This window comes from Orbicella faveolata, unplaced genomic scaffold (assembly GCF_042242905.1).
Source record: "Orbicella faveolata isolate gen_17 unplaced genomic scaffold, um_ofav_v1 contig_47, whole genome shotgun sequence".
In the NCBI taxonomy this organism is placed as follows: Eukaryota; Metazoa; Cnidaria; class Anthozoa; order Scleractinia; family Merulinidae; genus Orbicella; species Orbicella faveolata.
This window is the reverse complement of record NW_028301577.1, coordinates 15,456,739-15,478,007: the sequence shown is the minus strand read 5'-3', so window position 1 is coordinate 15,478,007 and position 21,269 is coordinate 15,456,739. Positions and strand designations below refer to the sequence as shown.

General features: G+C 38.1%; 1 protein-coding gene across 10 annotated transcripts in view; it reads left to right on the top strand.

The window, feature by feature from the left end:
• Positions 1 to 21,269, top strand: part of LOC110064413 (bridge-like lipid transfer protein family member 2) — a 257,542-nt gene that overhangs the window by 62,957 nt on the left and 173,316 nt on the right. For 9 of the 10 annotated variants that reach the window (XR_016204073.1, XR_016204074.1, XM_089279154.1 and 6 more), the window contains exons 12-18: positions 3,704 to 3,795; positions 7,204 to 7,271; positions 7,513 to 7,685; positions 10,119 to 10,297; positions 12,511 to 12,544; positions 12,664 to 12,841; positions 16,238 to 16,424. Coding sequence is in view for 8 of the 10 variants with exons in the window: in XM_089279154.1 (XP_089135280.1) it covers positions 3,704 to 3,795; positions 7,204 to 7,271; positions 7,513 to 7,685; positions 10,119 to 10,297; positions 12,511 to 12,544; positions 12,664 to 12,841; positions 16,238 to 16,424 (911 nt within the window). In the remaining 2 variants the exon portion in view is untranslated. Of the gene's footprint in view, positions 1 to 252; positions 526 to 3,703; positions 3,796 to 7,203; positions 7,272 to 7,512; positions 7,686 to 10,118; positions 10,298 to 12,510; positions 12,545 to 12,663; positions 12,842 to 16,237; positions 16,425 to 21,269 lie in introns of those variants that run through there. The other variant, XM_089279155.1, reaches the window with a different exon arrangement.

The window sequence follows — 21,269 nt, the reverse complement described above, 5'->3', positions numbered from 1 at the left end:
AATGAAGTATAGCCTCTGCATCCTATAGAAGGTGGAGTCTGAAATGAATGCCAGACCAAGAAAATTTGCCATCTATTCCACTTTGGCAAAGTTGTTGCCAGAAAGCATTATGTTTGCAGCAGCTTGCAGATTATTACAAGAGGTGCCATTTTGACCCTTTGAAGATGAAAATATCCCTTTATGCCCCGCAGAATGAGCCCACTTTATGACAGCGCTGGGGCCATTAAGGTGGTGTTTGATGGCTGTTTCCTGTGTGCAGCCAGGCTGCTGGCATTTCTTAAACACATCCAGTAAAACATCCAATGAACAGATAACTTTCGTTTGTCTCACAAGGGACAGTTCCTCCTTCAGTGTGTTTTACTGCTCCGATCTACTCAACTTAGGATAAGTTTGACCTGGGGCAGCCGATGGAGCTACATGTACAGCTTGTAATGGGGCAGCTGATGGAGCAACAGCTTGTAGTGGAGCAGCTGATGGAGAAACAGCTTCTAGTGGTATGGCTGATGGAGCAACAGCTTGCAGTTGGTAAGCTGATGTAGTGACAGCTTGTAGTGGGGCAGCTGATGTGGCAACGACTTGTAGAGGGGTAGCTGACAGTGCAACAGTTTGTTGAACAACGCACATAGAGTCCCTAGAAAAAAACCAAAATAAACATTAGGAAATTTACTTAAATTTCATATTGTAAACATTGTTATCAATGCATTAACATAATTAATCAATACCATCACCAACTAACATGAAGTGTACTGGACAAAAAACAATACACCGTAAGTAGGTTGGGCATTGCATGTACTTTATTTAATAATTAAGCTGTGATACGATGTAAATATACTGCTAAAGGAAATTATCACATTCATTTCTTGAAAGATATGAATAACTTACTCCCTGTTATCAACATCAGACACATTACTGGAACAATCAAACTCTTTGCAGTCATCCTTTAGCTTATCTAAAGCATCTGCTAATGTATCTGCTAATGTCCTATAGACAGAGATGCAATTAATTAGTCTGTTAATGTGACATTTAAGAAGTAACGAGGCATGGCCAGGTTAAATTCTGATGAGGGACATGGTCAAAAAAGTAATGACAACACAGGAAATGAAATTGTGACAAGAAAAAACATGGCTCGCCAAAGTTATGACAATAAGAGCAAGGTAGAAAAATAAAAATAAAACACTGACATGTGACACAATGAACCCCCCCTAGCAAAGGGTCAGTAAAGAATGGTACCAACACATTCTTTGACCCTAATGAGTGTCATTGATGCCTCACATCAATGATGTATTTATAATATTGTAACTGCACTGCATGCATGGATGTAGCGGACATAATACTGAAGTGGGATAGCTATGGTTGTTCTGAATGGTCTTGTGCATGTACAGTTTCCTCTGTGTGGTCATCTGATTCTCTCTCAGACATTGAGTCATCTGTATCCTGATACTTTTCATTGTCAGTTTGAAGGATGATTGACCCATCAGCAACCTGATAAGTGCTATGGTTTGCAGAATACTCTGAGATACCAGTCACATCAACATCACTTTTGGACAGAGAAAGCTTATTTAAGGCCTGTAATTATTTGCAGGGGTGACTCTCTTCTTTGCATGTATGATACTTGCAATGCAAAGGAGAAAGAAACTCTGTATGTCTATTTGCACAGGGCAAATCTATGGGTTCCACTGCTCCATCATTCTTATTTCTAATAATTATTATTATATTGCTCAAGTTGCACATGAACGAAGGCAAGAAACAAAAAGAAACACACAAATAAATCAAGGCTAAAGAAACAAAATTAAAAATCGAACATACCTTATATTAGCAATCTCCAAAGACGGATTGGGTGATTGGACAGAAGTAAACATTGGTTTTATGGGGGTCGAGGATGACAGGGGCTGTCCTAATTTTACAGAAAAACAAAAACAGCAGAAATAATATTAATGGTCTCCAGTTATTTACCGACTTCACACAAAACTTTGGGCAATAACTATTTCAAATCATCAAGAGATGTACCACACAATAAAGACAAAGTAGGCAATTCAATGGATGAAAAAACCCACCTTCAATATAGCGTCTGTGTTTGGATGAAGCAGGGTCTCTCTCTTCTGATCTCTTTCTCTTCGCGCACGATACAACTGGGTCTTTCTCCCTACAACAAAAGCATTATGATTAAAACTAATAATACGACATTCAAAACAGTTTGCGTAAAAAACATGAAATTCAAGTAAACAGCAGTAGACGAAACTGACCTTCTTTGCCATTCAAGTGAGAGAAGATGACTTTCAAACTTGGAGTCACTCGAGTAACCACACTTGATCTTAGAAGACACCCATGATGAGTAAACAATGTTATCTAGGTTAATCTGTCAGTGTCCTCTTTGCCAACTTCTATCACACTCCTCTTTAGATGAGTGTATTTGCTTTTGTCCACTTCCAGGTCGAAGGCCGTCGCAACCAGACATGATCACCCATCAACTGGCTTCTAAAATTGGCCACCGGCAGCAACATGTTGCAAATAAATTGACAAACATAAATTATAAAGACTGCTTCAACTAACAACTTCATTTTCTGAGAGATCTAAGCATGGATGGCAATGATACAAGGCGATATAAAACAATGATTCCACTCCACAACGAAATTGAAAAAACTTGCCAGTTTAACCAAAACACTAGAGCGTTACTGCGCATGCATCACTTTCGTGACACTGTTCCTTTAAAGACACCAACCTGGGAAGAACAGTTGTGGAGCAACCAAGACACTTCCACTTGTAAGCCCAGCACACCTATGCCCAAGCCCCACTAAGTTCTGTCATCAGGATATTCACTGACAACCCACAAACTAGGTCAACACACAATAAAAGTGATGGACTACCCATGACAATTAAGAGTGGCAGTGTTGTAAAGAAACTATCTAAACTGGACTTATGAACCTTGTTAGAGACCTGATGGAGCATTTTAGTTCAGCCTTGTAGACTTTTGTTGTGTTATGCTCAGCTAAGTTTTTTCTGTCTGATATATTCCCCCACTGTTTATACCATCCGGGAGGCGCGGTGACCTCATGGTTAGTGCGCTCGTCTCCGGATCGAGCGGTCCAGGTTTGAGCCCTGGCCGGGGACATTGTGTTGTGTTCTTGGGCAAGACACTTTACTCTCACAGTGCTTCTCTCCACCCAGGTGTGTAAATGGGTACTGGCAAACTTAATGCTGGGGGTAACCCTGTGATGGACTAGCATCCCATCCAGGGGGGAGTAGGAATACTCCTAGTTGCTTCATGCCACAGAAACCGGGATAAGCTCCGGCCTGATGGGCCACTTGGCTCGCATGCAGACTTTACCTTTTTTATCCCATCCATTAGTCCTTTCAAGGTGGAGATGTGAACATATTAGGTCTGAGGTCTATATAGGTCTTGTGCCACAAGGATTGAACCATGTGATAATTTCTTGTAATTTGTTCCAGAGTTGTTTACCATTGTTTACAAAAAGGTACCGGTACATGTACGTTGATTGTACACAAGACCCACAGAATATCTTTACATTTTCCAGTTTTCCAGACTTCGTGGAGTTCAATAACTCCAGGTCATGAGAACAGAAGTAATGCTGCAGCAGTATACGGAACTGAGCTAGGAACTTAGTTAGCTGTATGCAATTAACAAATGGTATATTGATTCATAGCAAACATGAAATCTTACATTTGACGTTCTATTTACATTTAGGAAGCTTGTTTTGGAGGTGAAGCAAATAGTTTCTCATCTGCGTGAAAGCTCCCAGGGTTCCACTCAGTGTGATTTAAGTGCACAAATAACAGGTACTTGTAATATAATTATTCCCTTGTCAATGGCCATAAGCTAATTGCAGGCTTGTTTTCTGGTTGTAAATATTCAGTTATGAACTTAGTGTTTGCCGCATGATGACTGTTAATTGTCGTGCTCATTCTGTGGCGGGTATATTCCGCTGGTTTATTACCAATATGTGTAGACATTCTCCTGACTTTTGCCATCACTCTTCATAGTAATATGCAGGACTTATTATACAGTGTATGAGTACATGTAGTTCCAAAAGTGGAAAAGGAAAGCCCAAAATCCTGCACTCTGATGTGATACTGAGCAGGCAAGATGGGCAGCGGGCTATATTTCCTGCTTGGGATTACCTGCTATGTCTCACAAGGAAATGGTCTTCTTTATTGACCAAGCTTGTTTGGTCAAGATTACTGAATATTGGCCTCTTTCATTCTCTGTTCATGGACCAAAACAAACTTGGCCAATAATTATATCCAGGTGATCTGTGACGTCATTGTGGGAGCCTGGGGAAAGAAATTTTAATGCCGTATCCCGTAAACCAACGCACGCACCAATTCAATCTGTTTTCGAATCATGGCGGCTTGTCGGCTACCATGCGGGAAGGTTTGCGACATAGAAATCGTTCCATGGAAGAGAGATATTTATTCTAAATTAGACTGAAAGTGAAAGGTCAAAAGCTTACTTACTGGGATGTCTTCTGTGAGTTAAATCCTCGTATGATTCTTTCGGATTTCGTCAGCGCTTGATTCTTTCCCCTGGGAGAGTGTTGAATTTACATGTACATTGAATCAGTGAGTACATTTTGACAACGTACTCAGTTTTATTCTGCGGTGGAAGTGTTGTTAACAGATCTAAACAAGCTAGCTGTCCGGCTCTGGGAAGAGTCAGATCTTTCAGGATTGGATATCTTTCCTTGGGATTTCCATGGACATGCAAACTTGGTGGGTAAGTTGCCTGTAGGCCTCCATCAGCTGCTCGCTTCAAGGGTGGAATTTTTAGTAGCAGCTCTTTCAACTGGCTGAATTTTGACTCTCTTTGACGTATCAGTCCTACCGTAATCCGGTATGGTGGTTTGTCACTAGCCAGGATACATTGCTCTGTCCATTTACCACTCGATTTCTGGTTGACGTCTGCTTCAATGATAGAACTCTGCGTAGCCAAGTGCCTGCGAACCTTCATCTCCATCTTTTGTTGTGACTTGACATCTAGGACTATGGAATCTTCAGTAATTTCCAAACCAAGAACATCAGAGGCTTTCATAACTATGGAGGATTTTTAGTGTACCAGTAGCCCAAATGGTTCTGGACAGATGATCTTCATGTTGCCCAGTTGGATTGGATTCCCAGTTGCCTCTGGGATTGGATAAGTGGATTTGGCAGATGAACTGCCAGTAGATAATCTCCTCACCTTACCATCCCCCACATGTTCATCTAATAATTTTTAATTTCTTGCCCAGTCAGTGGGTGTTAAATTGTTTTTAGCTCTTTACGTTGTTTGTAAAAAGCTTGACCACATTTTCTTGTTGTCTCACAGTCATCATTCCCCAACCAAAGGTTACCAGTTAAAACTGTACTTAGTAAATTGTGAGGTTCAGTTAGTTTCACTCCTTACACTGGTTTCTCCTGTCAAATGACGAGACCATTTTAGCCAAGGAAAGCCATCAGTGTAATCCATTAGAATCAGACAATTATTGGCTCTAAGTACCAGGTTGGATAGGAAACAATGAAATGTACTTTTCAATGTCAACATGACCTAAAAACACTTCTCCAAATTCATTGAATTCTAGTAAGACCAATTTGTTTCAGTAATTCTTGGCGGGTGTCATTCAGATGACCAAAAATCTCATCCTTACTTAAAATTGGATTGATGCCAATGGGCCCTTCCAATTTTTTCCCCCACTTGTTTCTCTGTACATTTTGTGTTTCTTTTTGTCCAATTGTAAGTGACCTCACAATTCCACGAGAAAATTCCATAAATGCCGAGTGCTGTTTTCTAAAAACACAAGGCATAACAACATCCTTGAAAAAAGAACCATGGTCAATTTCGAGGAGCTAGTCGCAAGAATAAGGTTTGTTCTTTTGAACTATTTCAGTTAACACTTGCCTCTGATTATAGAAACCAGTGCTTGGTGAGGGCTCTGGACAAAACGGCGCTTGAAGTTCTGGGTATTGTAGGGACAGTTCATTTCTGAACTTGCATAATTTGCTATGAAAATCGTGAGTTCCAACAGTTCTGTGCAGTACAAAGTTGACGGGTGACACAATTTTGGCAATCCTTGGTAAAACTAAATCCACAAGTTCTTCATCATTCAGACAGTTCAGCAACTCGCTGACCCTTTGGTTCCTTGAATAAGGATTACTCTCGTCTAGAAATTTTTCTGCGCATTGTCTAAATGAAACCCGTTTCCGGGAGGTTGACAAGCTACCCGGTTTGTGCTCCGGACAAAGACGAAGATGTTTGTTTAAAGTCTTTGTTTTTGTAAAATTTACCAGTTTTGAAATGGGCAATGAAGACGAATTACTGACTTGGCATTAAGCACATTTTCCTTAGCTTGACAAGACATCCAAACAAACAATAAAAAGCCATAATAAAAACAATTAGCTGGCAAAAGAAACAATACTTAAGTACTTTAAATGTTGGATGTTGCCGCGTCAAAATGCCCACAAGAATTGTGCCACCCATGACAATGGAACTGACTTTGAGAGAGCAACGAAGGCTCCATCAAAACTTCTTTAAAATAAGCACACAAAAAAATAAAATTAAGACAAACACACCACTCCCAAAAACCAATAACAGCTTTACTACGAGTAACATTTACTGTTGATAAAGCCAATGTCCAGTACATAACAAAGAAATAAACAAGCTAACTTCATACAACGCAGGAGTACATCGAGCTTACGTTTTGGATTGTCTGCAACGCTCCTCACCAAAAGCTGTCAAAGCATTCAACAATGCAGAGTTTCTCTTCTTGGTAATAACTGCATTGTACAAGCTACCCAGTGACAAGTCTTCTCACTCGTTGATGGTGAAGTATTTTTAAAACATCGAGCTCACATCACGCCGCCCAGCCACCATGATTCGAAAACAGATTAAATTGGTGTGTGCATTTGTTTATGGGATACGGCATTAAAATTTCTTTCCCCAGGCCCCCGCAATGACGTCACAGATCACCTGGATATCAAGCCATGTTGACATCATAATTATCATGTCTGGTCAGTAACCCATACATATAGATTTAGTATATGTATGAACTTAGTTAGTCTGTCATTAGAGAATCTGTTTGGTGGACAGAGGATTGTGGGTTCATCACTCCTTTTTTTTTCCCATGGTCATGACAATACTTATTAAAATTATGATTGCTGTTCAGCTAACTGTCTATCCATATTAATAGCATTTCTTTCTCCTCCCAACATTAGGGGTAACTTTGAAAAGCATGTATCCTTACAAGCTATGTGCATGGAGTAGACTGAAGCTTACATCTAAGGTACTGGACTTACAAGAATTGACTGTATTACTGATCCTCTAAAAATTTGTACACTCCTTGATAGTATTTGTGTCCATTTGTCCTGTCTTACCTGTAACGAATAGGAATGGTCATCATTGTTATAATATATTGTCTTTACCTAAAACCTCACATACTGAAAAGAATTGTAATAACCACGATTGAACTTGTGTTAAGAATTTTCTTGATCATTATTAACAAGCTCTCTTAATTTGTTTCATAGCTTTCTTGCCATTATGGCACCATTGTACTGGCTTCCATGTTTTACACTGAATCAGTTCATTATAACCATGTTCAAGAAGAGTTCTGTTATTGGTTGGAATATTTTAAGTCCAGGAGAAAAAAAGCAAAAACAGGAGAGGATTCAGAGGCAATATATGTTGACCAGGAGTACATGTAGGTGTCACGGTACACTTTATTATTAAGATTTTGTGCTATGTATTTGGGCAAATGCCTTATTTCTATCTTTTTTATCACACTGCAGAATGGGACAATGATTTACAGACCTGGACCCAGTTGTTATTAAGTAGGCCAAAAATTGGCCCAGAACACTTACAGTTGGAAACATTAAAGTGCACCTAACCCCAAAAAGTTTTTTTCGCTAGAACGAATCTACTTATTATTTGAAATAGTTCTGCGCAAAAATTTTTGGATTCCGTTAAATCCTCGATTTTCTGTGCCACGACGAAATCTCGAAAATAGCTCCAAAACACCGCCATTTTGTTTCACGACCGAGTTTGAGGAGAATGGGTCCAGCGGCTCTTGTGACGTCTACCCAGGAAGGTTGGATATCTCATTTCCTCTCATGTCCTTCAGGATGGTGCAATACACATTCAAAAAGTGCGCAGAAACGCCTTCCAGAGGTGCTATCGGCTGTTGCAGCAATATTCCAGATCTAAAGAAAGATATACTGTACAATTTACTGACGATGATCGACTAATGGTGCAATAAAGACGTAAACGATGGTTGATTTTGTCGAACCAAAAGAAGCGAACTGAATCTGTGAGAACCATTGAAGAACTCTCACTGGAATTTGTTCCGCAGACTTTCGAACGCTGCTTTCATAAATTTTCTGCTTAAAGCTAACCAGCAATTTGTAGAAATACTACCTACAACCTATATCTTCCAATCCTGCAGTATTTATAACATAACCAGCAACGTTGTGTGATCCGGTCATGATCAAGAAGCGTTATACTGATATGTAAATAAATCGCAACTGTACGCCGCTAACCAACACTTATTTCTCTTTCGATTTAGATGAAAGTCGAAGATTAATCCTCTAGAATTACATGATAACAAAATTGTTAGACTCACAGAGTTTTTCGAAGGTTTGGAAATCAGCAGTGCGACAAAGATTCTGTGCAATAGCGTCGAAAATATGACCGCGTAACATTATCTGCGGACCGCTTAGGGAACACATCCTTTTCGCTTATCCGACGAATTTCACTGCAAACTTTGAGAACAATTTACATTGGTTATTTGGAGTTATGACTTAAAACGTGTGACAATGTGAAATCGGTAATTGTATGAAATGTTTCCTTCCGCCTTGCTTCCCGCAGCTTCAAAAATACAGGTCCAAACAATACGATTTTCAATCGATCGAAGCCAATGTTTTGGAGGTCATCAAGTCTCGAAAACTGCAACACGTATGTCGCTCTTATAAACATGAAGCATTCAACTGAAAGTAAAACACAAACTGGATTTAACAGAACCTTGACAAAATACATTCTCGGTAAGGACAAATGTAAATGGGCTATAAACACGCGTGGGAATCTTATGTTTAGTTGACGAAATTACCATCCAAAGCAGTCCTTGAGTTTTCTTTCCTGCTTTTCATTTGCCTGCTCCTCCACTTCGTATCTAGCTTTCCATTCCTAATATACAAGCAGCTCGTCCGCAAAGACGTCTTCCCCGTCGTCACTTGAAATATTGTAAATTGCTCTCAAAGCTCTAAGCAGTGAGTTCACAGTTGTTGAACATGCTCGATCGAAGTTTATTTCGGAGCCTTCCAAATTGAAACTTAACTCTGACTCTAGTGATGAAAAAGAAATGATTCTGAGACAAAACTTGGACGTTTTAGCCCCAAAATACATCGGAACAATTAGTTTTGCATTCTATTTTCTCGAGCAAATACAGAGAGTTGACTGAGGCGCTATTGTGTTTGGTTCCTGGGTAGACGTCATCAGGTACCGCCGCCCCAGACTCCCTAAAAGGCAGTCGTGAAACACTTAATCGCGACTTTGAAAGGGCATAGAAAATCGAGGATTCAACCAAATTCAAAAATTTCTTCGCCCAAATGCTTCAAATAAAGTCTAGATTCGTTTTAGCGAAAAAAATTTTGGGGGCTAGGTGCACTTTAAATAGACATCTGTCAATTGTACCTTTCATATATATACCTATTTACTTGATCCAGTTTGAACGGTAAAATAGGCTTGTTTAATCCATCTCCAGTCCATATGTACCAAAACGCTAGTAGTAATATTGTACCTATTTCCTATTTCCTTTTAGTGTACCTTTTTTGCACACTAAAATTGGCTTGTTTTATCCACAAAAGAAGTTTTCCAATCCCCCTATAATGCATTGCAAAACTTTAATCTACAGATTAAAACTTTTCAATATGGCAGACAAATGAAGTAGAATCAATTTGGGCAAGTTCTGCTAGCCTACACAACAAAGTAGGTAACAAGCTATTGAGCGTTATTATCATGTCTCAACAACAAGTGGAATAAATGTTCAGAGCATCAGGTTCTTAGAATTTAGGCACACAGTACGTGCATTCCAAAGTTCTTAGTTATTATAAATCATTTTATTATAATTATTTTTTTGCAGATCAAAGCTGCATGTAGGTTGTTTGGCATGGCTTCCAGCAGAACTGGAGGTGACTAACTCCATAGAGGTGACTGATTGCTGCACAAGTATGTTTATTTCCCATCCACATCAGAATGAGCAGCCTTTGTGTTGTGCAGTGCTCACCTTGCTCACTGGAAATGTCAAAATGTCCACACAGGGTAAATCAGTAGCGATACAATATTTCAATATTAGTCTTTCACTTGCTGTAATATAATCTGTAGTAATATAGTGTTACATGTATATATAGCAATATATGTAGTATAGATTGTTTTTGGCATCCATCTGTCTTGGGAGACAACAGAACTCTGTGCCATGATTCATTTTGTGGTTAAGTTGCAGTGCCTGCTGTGGCTGTACAGGCCAATTACAGACCAGCAGGCTCTGTTGCAGTTGTTGCAGGTGAAATTTGCACCTGGCACTAGGGAGAGGGAATCTGCCCTCTGCCATCTGCTCTCTCTCCTCTCTTCCCAATGCTGTTCTCTGAGCTCCTTGCTCCACTGGATGCATGTTTTCACAGTCCTTCTCCAGTCACTGCGGTCTAAGTATAGAGTAGGCAGGTACAAAAGTCGGACCGGATTAGCTTAGATCGACAGTCTGGGTCAGATTGAATTGGTGGATCAACCTGGATCATGAAAGAAATAAAATTAATGCAAATTGCAACTTTTGCCCATTTGAAATTGGTTAAAATTCTATTCAAAAATAGGCCAAATCAAGAAAGACTTGCTACGTGTACGTCTCTGCGTGTTGTCAAGCCGCCATTTTGTATTCTTAGAGCCAGTTCCTCTCGGATCAGGTTGCAAACTTGTGTCAAGCACTGGGTTGTGTGGGATGACCATTTGACTTTTGTGGGGTTGGGGGTGATTTAAAAAATTCTTGTAAGCATACTTGTACTAAAAAAAATTCATACGCATGACCACTGCAGAAAAACATGTTGTACTCATTCAGTGAGCCAAAAAAAAGCATGTTACATGGAGAACAAAATTATATGCATACACAGAATAATCATACAGTCATGTCCATCTATCTATCGTAGAGTGTAAAATGGGGTCAATGGACCTTCCGTTCACAGTTCGTGACATTTGTACATTTGCCACTCTCTTTGCAGTCTCTAGACCTTTCTTTGCTTCACATGTGTATATGACAGGCCTTTTATGTTGTGTTATATGAGCAAATATATACATTCTAAATGACTAAAACTATCATTTTGTTGCAAGGATGCAAATTCATTGAGAAAGATGGCCTAGATTTTCCCTTCATCACTTCATCTGGGTCCATGATTGATGGAAGAAGAAGAAGAAGGAAGACTTTATTTAAGTGTCAAAGAGTATTTAGCTTTTAAACAAACTAATTGGGAATTTATAAATTAAAATAAATCTTGGCTACAAAAAATTAAAATCATGTGCAATTTAATTTGGGAAAACCTTAATAACTAACTAACTAACTAACGAACAAACAAACGAGCTAACTAAATCAATAAATAGAATATATGAACTTCATATGATATCAGGACATATAAGATATCAAATAATATATAAAAAATAATGTAACATTTATGGCGGCCTAGCAGCCTACTTTATGTGACATTTGTCACAATTATCTGTTGTAAGTCAGTTAGGTCTTTGCTATTGCTACTATTGTTAAAACTTTTAACATTGGGTTTCTCTCTCTCACTATGGTCTAATTCATTCCAAAGATGGGGCTCAAAATATTGTAAGGAATGTTTTCCATAATGAACTGTGTGAAAATGTGGAATATGAAAATCAAGGTTTCTCAGACTATATTGTTTTTGGGCAGTATCAAATTTTTCTGTTAGACAAGTTGGTGCAAGTCTGTGGATATCGATGGATGGATGGACATGAGTTTGCAACTTGATCTGAGAGGAATTGGTACTAAAAATACAAAATGGCGACTTGACTACACAAAGAAACGTAGCGAGTCTTTCTTGATTTGGTCTGTTGTTGAGAGGAATTCTAACCTTCAAATGAGTAAAAGTTTCAATTTCCTCTTTTATTTTGTTATTATTTTATGATCCAAGTCGATCCGAGTCGATCTGAGTTGACCCGACTAGAGCTGTTAGTCCGAGTTGATCCAGTGGCTGTCTTTTGTACCTGCCCGTAGAGATTTGAAAACATTTTGTCTTTTGAAAAGATGAGTATTTACACAAGGTGCTGCTCACTTGGATTTGTACATGTAATTGTTTCACACCAGTCATGCATTATTTTGAAGTGAGTCTAAAACATACATGTATGCAGCAATATGTGTAACAGCTAGGTAAAAAATAGAAAGTTTTACTGCTGTGAGGGTACAATGTAATGTAGTAAACATTTCTAAAATTAATATGATTGTCATTTGTCTGCTGTCTTCTGTACAGATATGCATCATGTGAGGACAGGAAGAGAGCTGAGGTATATATAGGGCTTAAACAAAAAAATATTTTTTCATCAGTGCAGGCTCTCTGTGTAATCAGAACTATGCTCAGTGTATACTGTTGTGTAACATTTTAATGCACGAGTCTTGTTTTCAGCACCAGTATAAGGCTAGAAGATGCATATCTGTATATGGACAAGAGTCAGAGTTTGTTACCAGAAGGTTCCACCAATACGTTACTGTCCACTACTGTACAAGACAATACATCTCTTCTCCCAAGTTCTTCACGACATGTCTGGGGTAGAGTGTTAGCTCTTGGATGCTGCAAAATTAAGGTAATATTAAGAGTAGTAGTAGTGGTACTAGTAGTGAAACTTTAGTTAGCCAGGGTGGGTGTGGAAAAACCCTGGGCCCAGACTCCATGGGCTAACCTATGAACTTCCCTATTGGCCACCCTCCCAAAAAAGAATTACTAGGTTAATTATTAATTGCTAATTAATTATTTCATTTAAAGGAACAAATTGTTTTCACTTGTGAACCAAGGTCTTTAAAAACAAGACTTAAAGTGGTTATGTTTTGTGTGTCAATGTCAACCTTGGTAAGTGTTGTGCAAGACAATAGAATTTTTACAAGGTAAAGGTATAAATCGGGCATGGTTTAGGTGTTAGCCAACATCAAGATGAGAGATATGTCCACTTGAGGGACATACCATCTGACTTCCTGTGAGGTCCTGATTGCATGATGGTCACATTTTTGACCAAGCATTTGTTTGTTGTTTTAACCAACAAAAAAGGAAAAAAACAGTCCTTACAGAAAACAGAGAACATTTGGATGATCATACTTATGATGGACAATCTGTCAGGAAAAACGATAGCATCTACAAAGCTAACAACAAGAACATGTACCTTTGAGCCTATTTTGTTTGGCTAAGATCATTACAGTTAACTGACGAATATATGATCTTTATTTTCAGTTTGGAGCTTTCTTCCACAGGCTGTTTAGTTGTACCTATTAGTGCTTTTATAACCCTTTTTTTGTTTCAAAAAAGCCGTCAAAAATGACTGGGGAGTTGACTGTGGCTGTTTTTATTTATTGTACCACATAGGACCCTTGTACATGCTCGATCTATGTACCACATTTCTCCTGAATGGTAGACTACTACTAGAAATGACAGTGATTGTTCTGTATTATAGCGGAGCTTTGGCGGCCCGCCAAGCGGAGCCCCCTACTCATATAGAAAAGAAAAGGAAACCCATGAATTGATTTTCTCATGGTTATCATGGCTAGTAGTATAGCCTCTTCCAGGTGTTCAGTTAGTTGGGGCGAAACGTGAAAAACGGTGCGTGAAAAAATAAAAAAGCGTGGTGATGAGAGGAAGCGAAAGAATGCCTGTGGGCAAACTTAACAAAAGCTCCTTCTGCCCACTAATAGACCGCCTACAGGGACCCATAACATGACTGCCAGCTTGTGGTTTTCAGTTGTCGACCTTATTTTGAATGCTACTTAGCAACATGTCCACGGAATATTTCAAACTTTTTCCCTCGAAAGCCAATACTTAGAAACTTAAAAACATACCTTGCAATAGAAATGAGCCTAAACAAAGTGTAAACATGGCATGGCAAATCACAGAGGTGTCAAACTCTGCGAAGTGAAAGGTTGAGATACCGAAAACAGAACGGCAAATGTACAGATGTCACAAACCGGAGAAGTCGTATGGGCTCGTCAACCCATTTTACACACAAACTGGTAATTTCCATTCTTTGCAGCTTCTTCATCAACACCTAGTGTCGTTGCTGCAGCTCCGATTTTGTTCAACTGTTCAACTTGGTCTTTCATTATGGCCACTAGAGCTAGACAAACCATCACCATGATCATGGAGACGACACCGTCTTTTACATTCATTGCAGATATTACTTGTGGATAGAGTTGAAAGATTACTCTTTCCAAAACTGGTGGGAAGGATTGCAAAAACATCTTTGCCATTGACCATATTTTTTATGCAATCCTTCTGTTCTTCTTGAAGGCATTTCACATAGGCAAAATCTTTTAGCTTGTTGTTTATTGCAGATTTGAACACCACACCACTCATTGAAAGGTCTCACTCATCTGCTTCAGTAACTCTCGAGTGTTGACAAAACCTGTCAAAATTGACCAGTCAGAGGGTATATCAGATACTGGTATACCGGAGCGACCTTTTATTAAGTTTGCCCACAGGTGTACTTTTGCTTCCTCTCTCTGCACTTTTTTGATTTTTTTGCATGCTGTTTTTCGCGCTTCGCCCCAACTAACTGAATGCCTGGAGGAGGCTATACCGCTAGCCATGATAACCATGAGAAAATCAATTAATGGGTAAGTAAGGGGCTCCTGCTATAATATAGAGCAATCACTGTGCCCCAACTAGCTGAATGCCTGGAAGAGGCTACTAGTAGTATTGCTTGTGGGGGGGGGGGGGTATGCACAACGGCAATGATGGAGTTGCCCAAGATGGCAGCCATACTCCAGCTGTTAGGTTGACAGAGACATGCAACCTTGATTTATAGCATCCTTTTTTGATATTGGACATCCATGTTATGGTCAATTGACACCTTTCAGTACAAAGTATCTGCTGACCAGTATCATGTGACCATATCGCAGGCTCAAGTTTAGAGCTCATCGAGGTCACATGATTGTGTTTTGAAGTTGACCAAGTGCTGGTTTTTGATCGGATCGCGGGCTCATGCTGGGTTAATTTGTTGTAAACAGGGCCAGATTTGCACTTAAGGTTACTGTAGACCTTCAAGGGCTATTTTGTCCAAAATTATGTTTTTACACCAAATTTAAGACTTCTACTTTATCTGAATTTTGCAAAAAAAATCATTTTAAGAACTTTAAATGTGAATGAGTTATCCAGAATAACATAAATTTTTTAAACAAGTCAATGAACTGCAAACTGTGATAAGCCAATTAAAATGCATCAACCCTTGAGTTGAGCAGTAACAATTTTCGTGGCAACCAATCTCATCCGTGGAGTCTAATTTCGCTTCTTTTGTTTATCCCTTACGTCTTGCAATTTCTCGCACAGAAATCTTCACTTTTGTTAATTGTTTTCATCTCTTAAGTGATAGACTAGGCGATTTTGCACGGTCTTCGCGTTCCCACATTTGAACAGAAGTGCAAATCGCAAGGATCCACAAACGAATGTTTTGTCGATGCCTTGTTCTAGCTTCTTCTGGCACAGAAGTTGATTGCCACAGAATTATCGAGGAATTTAATCGCTGATGTCTGACAAGGCAGCTTCTCCAAACGATCCTTTCCTCTGCTTTGAAGAGTGTTTTTCCATGTCCTAGTAAAACAAATAGGCTGATGAAATGTGCATTTAGCATTTTTTTAAAAATCTGCAAATATCCTCTCTCAACTCGGTAGGCCTGTTCATGGCTATTCTGCTATTATTCCTCTTTTTTTTATGAATTCCAGAAAGGAAACAGAAAGGCAAACACTGCATTTCAGCAAATGGTTTTTAAATAATAAGTACATGCATGGTTTAATAAAACAAATGAAAAAAAAAAGAAACAAAACAAGAAAGAAATATTAAGTCTTTGTTCAAGGGTAAAAATTTAGTTATTAATGCTAATTAATCAATAATAATTACACTAGTAATTTCTTTATGGGAGGGTGGCCCATAAGGTAGCCCATGCTGGGTATATAGCTAAGAAGAATTTTAAAACTTCAATAAATGTGTTTTCCTTGCATAGTTTACTACTGAACTCATGGACACTATGAAGATACCAGCCAGTGTTAGGGTGAGTGGTGAAGCGAGCTCATTGGCTGTGGAGTGGTCACATGATGTGTGCAGATTCTTGCTAAAGTGGTTCAAGCTGAATCCATTTAAATCTTCTGAAGAAGCTGCAAAGGACATCCGTACCATAGACCAAAGCATTGGTATGCCACTTATTGAAATTGATTTTAGAAGTTTCTCTACTATTTACTTGTTGGGTTGGTCTTTCAATTGAGTTGTGTTTGTACCTCTAACATGTAAGAGATCTTTGGAGGTTTTGAGCAGTTGTAAATCCAGGAGGCTTAATAACCCGTTTTGTGGTCTTATGCATTTTATGCATACAGACCACAAAGTCAGAGGCTGATCTTGAGTGTAGTCAGTCACTTGGAGGACGAGATGACACGTGACAGATCTCTGGGAGTATAAATAGTCCGGCAGGTAGACTGGTTACTAGTAATTGCGAATCATTGTTTTCAAGTTGTTCTGTCAGCCATTGCTTCTCATGTATCATTGTCATACTGTGTAATTGGAGCCATTTTACCTGTTTTGTGAAAATTTTGAAGAGCTTTCCATCACAAATTAGTTGTAATTGTTCAGGGTAAGTTATTTCTATTTCAAAATCGCTCTGTCGTGCTGTTTATGATTGGTTTTCTTCCTTTCATTTTGAAAATTAATTGTGCTGCCTTGTTTGTTCTTTGTTATTTCATTCAGGTTTTGCTGAGTGAGTTTCCTCAGCAATACGGGAGTTGTTTGCTCATGCAAGCCAACTTATCTAGACTCTTATCTAGAGGCTTGTGTTTAGTGCAGATTGCACTGAAACTAATACGCTTGTGCAAGCCCACATTTATAGGCTTGAAATCCAGTGCGAGTTGCTCCACAAGCCAGTATCTCACAAGCCAATTACAGGGTTGTCAAAATAAGCCGGCAACCAGCACATTTAACCCACTATTTTGAAAACTTCACCACCTACTCCAAATGCTAGTAGGTTAGTCCTGCGTCTGATATTGGAGAAATAAAATGGAAATAAAATTGTTCAGTTATTAATTTGTCTGAACCCAAATTGGATTGGAGGGAATTAAGTATTTGCTAAAAAAGTGGGTGACACAAATCGAAACTGATTTAATTAGCCATAAAATGTTCTACACCTCAGCGCATCATTTTTTTGAAGCGAACATTAATATTAAATTTAGAAGAGAAGTCCCAACAAGATGCTTATCACATCACGCGTGCATGTCAAATACGTTCACTTTTACAAAAACATCTAAAATTCTGAACTTAAGATTAAAATAGGAAGGAAACTTGAATTGAACTTTTTTTCAAATTAAATTTTATGTAAGGTAAAGCCAAGAAAACACCAAAATATCGAACATTTCAAAGCCGTGGATTTCTGTGTGCATAATTGCTAAATTAAATTTATCTGCTAGACAAAATATTGATTCTGTGAATTAGTAAAATGTTAAGAAAAAATCCGATAGAAAATCAAGCAATTTCAGGTTTTAGTGGACAAAAATCTGGTAATAAATAAGGTTTTCGATAAACAATTAAGAATAAAAAGCAGCGATATTAAAGAATGATGTTTCGACGGCTCCATGCCATCATTATCAAATTCAAATAAGATATGTTACGTAAGTTCGTTATATAGTGAATGTTCGTGTGAAGGTCTCAGTGCATATGATTATGAGATACAAAATAGTCGATGAATAAAAATAAAAATACCAAGCGTGGTGTGCTTGAACTGTCAAATAAAAAGTTTTGCTTTAACGGAGTCAGATTGAGTGTTAAGTGTTGGTTTTTTGTTTTTGATGAAGAGCATTTCATAAATTAAACAATCCAGTTTCCGATGGCATTTCTTGAGGATTGTAAATTGGTCACGGAGATCTTTGTTCCTCAGATCGTGTGTGTCCCGCTGGTGTTTACCAATGACAGAATGCTTATGCTCATTAATGCGCTGAAATAGGTGTCGGCATGTATAGCCCACATAATCTGCGTCACACATCACATTTGTATTCATAAACAACAAATTGTTTGTTATCAAGAGGTGGTTTGGGTTCTATCACTTTGATTTCTTCAGCAATTTTCTTGCTCGTAAAGAGAGATGTTTGTATGTCACACAAATCAGATTGGATCTACTGTAAACAGCCAATCAAATTTCTTGTTGTAAAGGTAGATGGTATGTGAGAGGATTTGATCCTGACACAGTTTAGAACGGCCACATTTATTCTTCTATAGAAGGGGAGGAAGTATTCATATATTGGACTTACTTCGACATTTTCTGTGGGTTAGGCTGAAGATTTTAGTTACGAATGAGATGAGTCTTGAGGTTTGAAACAGTTCGTGAGTTAGTAGTATGCAAATGCAACAAGATATTTTTATTTTTAGTTACAAAGGTAACTCAATACTTTTGTTTTTCACAAGGAGTAAATTCAAGTAGAGGTCACGAATCGTCACTTCTCATTTTTAGGACATGTTTTAGAGGAGATTATTTAGATTTGAAACAGTTCTAACGTTTACAATAGTAAGTGCAGGTGACGATTGTTTTGTTCTTGTTACATGCAAATATAATGAGATAGTTTTTATTTTTGGTACAAAGGGTAATTTGACACTCTTGTTTTTCACAAGGGAGTAAATTCAATTAGAGCTGACAAATCGTCACCACTCTTTCCCACGAGACGTTTGCTATCTTTAGTTACAAATGGTAAATTAACACTTTTGTTTTTCATATGGGAGTAAATTCAATTAGAGCTGACAGGTTATTGGCTATTGTTCCCAGGATATTAAACAAAAAAGAAGCTTTCATTTCTGGACGGTTTATACGTCTCTGCAGTGGCAGGTTATTTTTATTTGATGGGCATTTTATGACATTCAGTCCAATAGATAGAAGTATCAAAACTGCTCAAATGTTTTTTGAAGACTGCGGGGCACCAAGTTAAAGTACAATTTAATTAAATCAAACTTTCAATGTGTCAGAGAGGTTTTTTTTCTCTGTTTCTATTTTTGGCGAAGTAGTATTGTTGTGTTGTGTTGTGTAAAAAGCGTAAACTTACGACTCTTATAAAATGCGAAAAGTTCTCTTAACTTGAGTATTTTTGAGCAAAAATTCCTCTTGGGGGTTGGAAGGGCGATGTGATCGGTGCATGAGTTATACATGTGTGCGTGTCACACAAATCACAGTGTGGGTTGTATCAAAGAACGAATCGAAGAAAAAAATAAGATGGTATCTATATTAATCTGTAGACGTGTCAGTTTACTGTAGTTTGTTCAGTCAAACATTTTATGGCTTACTATTTAGCTATCTTACCATTACCGATGTAACATCGTATGTACATCATAAATTCCCAGTTTCTTTCTTGCTGTACATCGCAACCAAAACAACTTGTCAAATTAACCAAATCATTACTGTAACTCACAGTAATGATTTGGTTAATTTGACATGAATGCTCCTATTTCCGAGACTTTACAAAAAAAAAAACTCTTGCACGCCTTGCGTGCCTATGTTTACATTTTTTAAAGCTAAATACATAAATAATTGCCTGAAATAACACTGAAAACAGTTTCCCATGGGAATGAGAGAAAATAAATTTCAAAGCTCAGAGAACTTGTGCAAACACAGGCAAAATTTCAGTTTCATTTCACCAGTACTTTCAAGTGTTTCCTATGAAGTTCAACATTCGATTTTGATGTTTGGTATTGCTAGAAATGATTTTTTTTGCAAAGATATTCAAAACAGTCATACAGAAGTTTGCAATACGATGTAAATAATGTTGGTACTAGGTTTTTGTCCACTTGTTACTCAAACAACTGGTGTATTCCATCTTAATTTCTTTTTTGGGGCTGTTGATGAGATTTTAATCCCACTGGGTTTTTAAGTTTTTAAAAAGACAGTTTGATAATAGTACATTTTATGAAATAAGTCCAAAGAGAAAAAGATTGAAAAGGTTTTTTTAATTGCCTCCTTGACCTTTTTTTAATAGAACTTTTGCTTCATTGCACAAAATACAAATACAGTACAGTAGAGTTATACAGAGTAACGGTACAAGTGTGATTTACATTGCATCAAATTAAAAGAAATGAAGAAAAAATAGAAAATATCAAGAAAAAAAAACAATAGTAAGACACGCAAAACTTAAATGAAATATTTCCACTTTATCGTTGAAATCTTCTAGTTGTTTGTTTTTTAGAGTGATTTGCTTGAGTGAGTCAATCTTCCCTAGCCTTTTTGCTGTGTCATTTATATGAACACTGGATTTGAGAATAACTAATTAAGAGTAGGAAAATCATCTAGAATTGAACACAATGTTGGCTGAAAGTAGCCCCACATTACATTTCAGGAAATCACTTTTCAAGAATTTTCCCAATGGGAGGGGGAGAGCCCTCCCATACTCTCCTGCACGATGTGCAGTGTGTGTCTTGCCCAGCAGCTCCGTGGCATGTTTTTCACGCAAACCTTAGCCGCCTACTTTTTGGATGGAACCCGCTAATTTAAAATCAACTTACAACCCTGCGGGACTCAGTTGTTGATGTTATGTATTTATTAAACAGGCTTAGTCATTGAAGCAGCAAAACATCTTGACACTACATGTACGATTTCACTTGACATGTGTAAACAGTGCTGAGCTCAGAGAGTTTAAACTCACATGGAACAATGCACAAAATAGGGCTAAATTGAGAGATTGTTTTTGTATTATGTCCTATTGGGACTAAGAGCTAAGTAAATAATTATTATTAGGGGTAAAGTATCTAAGTAAACAGTATCCTGCCAAGCATTTCCCGCTTAAAATTGTAATGATTTGTCTCCCTTCTCACTTGTAGCAATTCAACTTCCAGATACTGACATTTAAAGACAACATTCCAACTGAATGGAATAAAACTGAACATAAGACCACAAGTACGCATTGCGGACCTATTTTGTCTATCACTGAGCTAGGAAGTCCTTGAAGATGCTATTCTATTTAGTAAGAGTCAGCTAGTTCATATAAAAAGCAATTTTTCCCTTGTACTCCAATCACTAC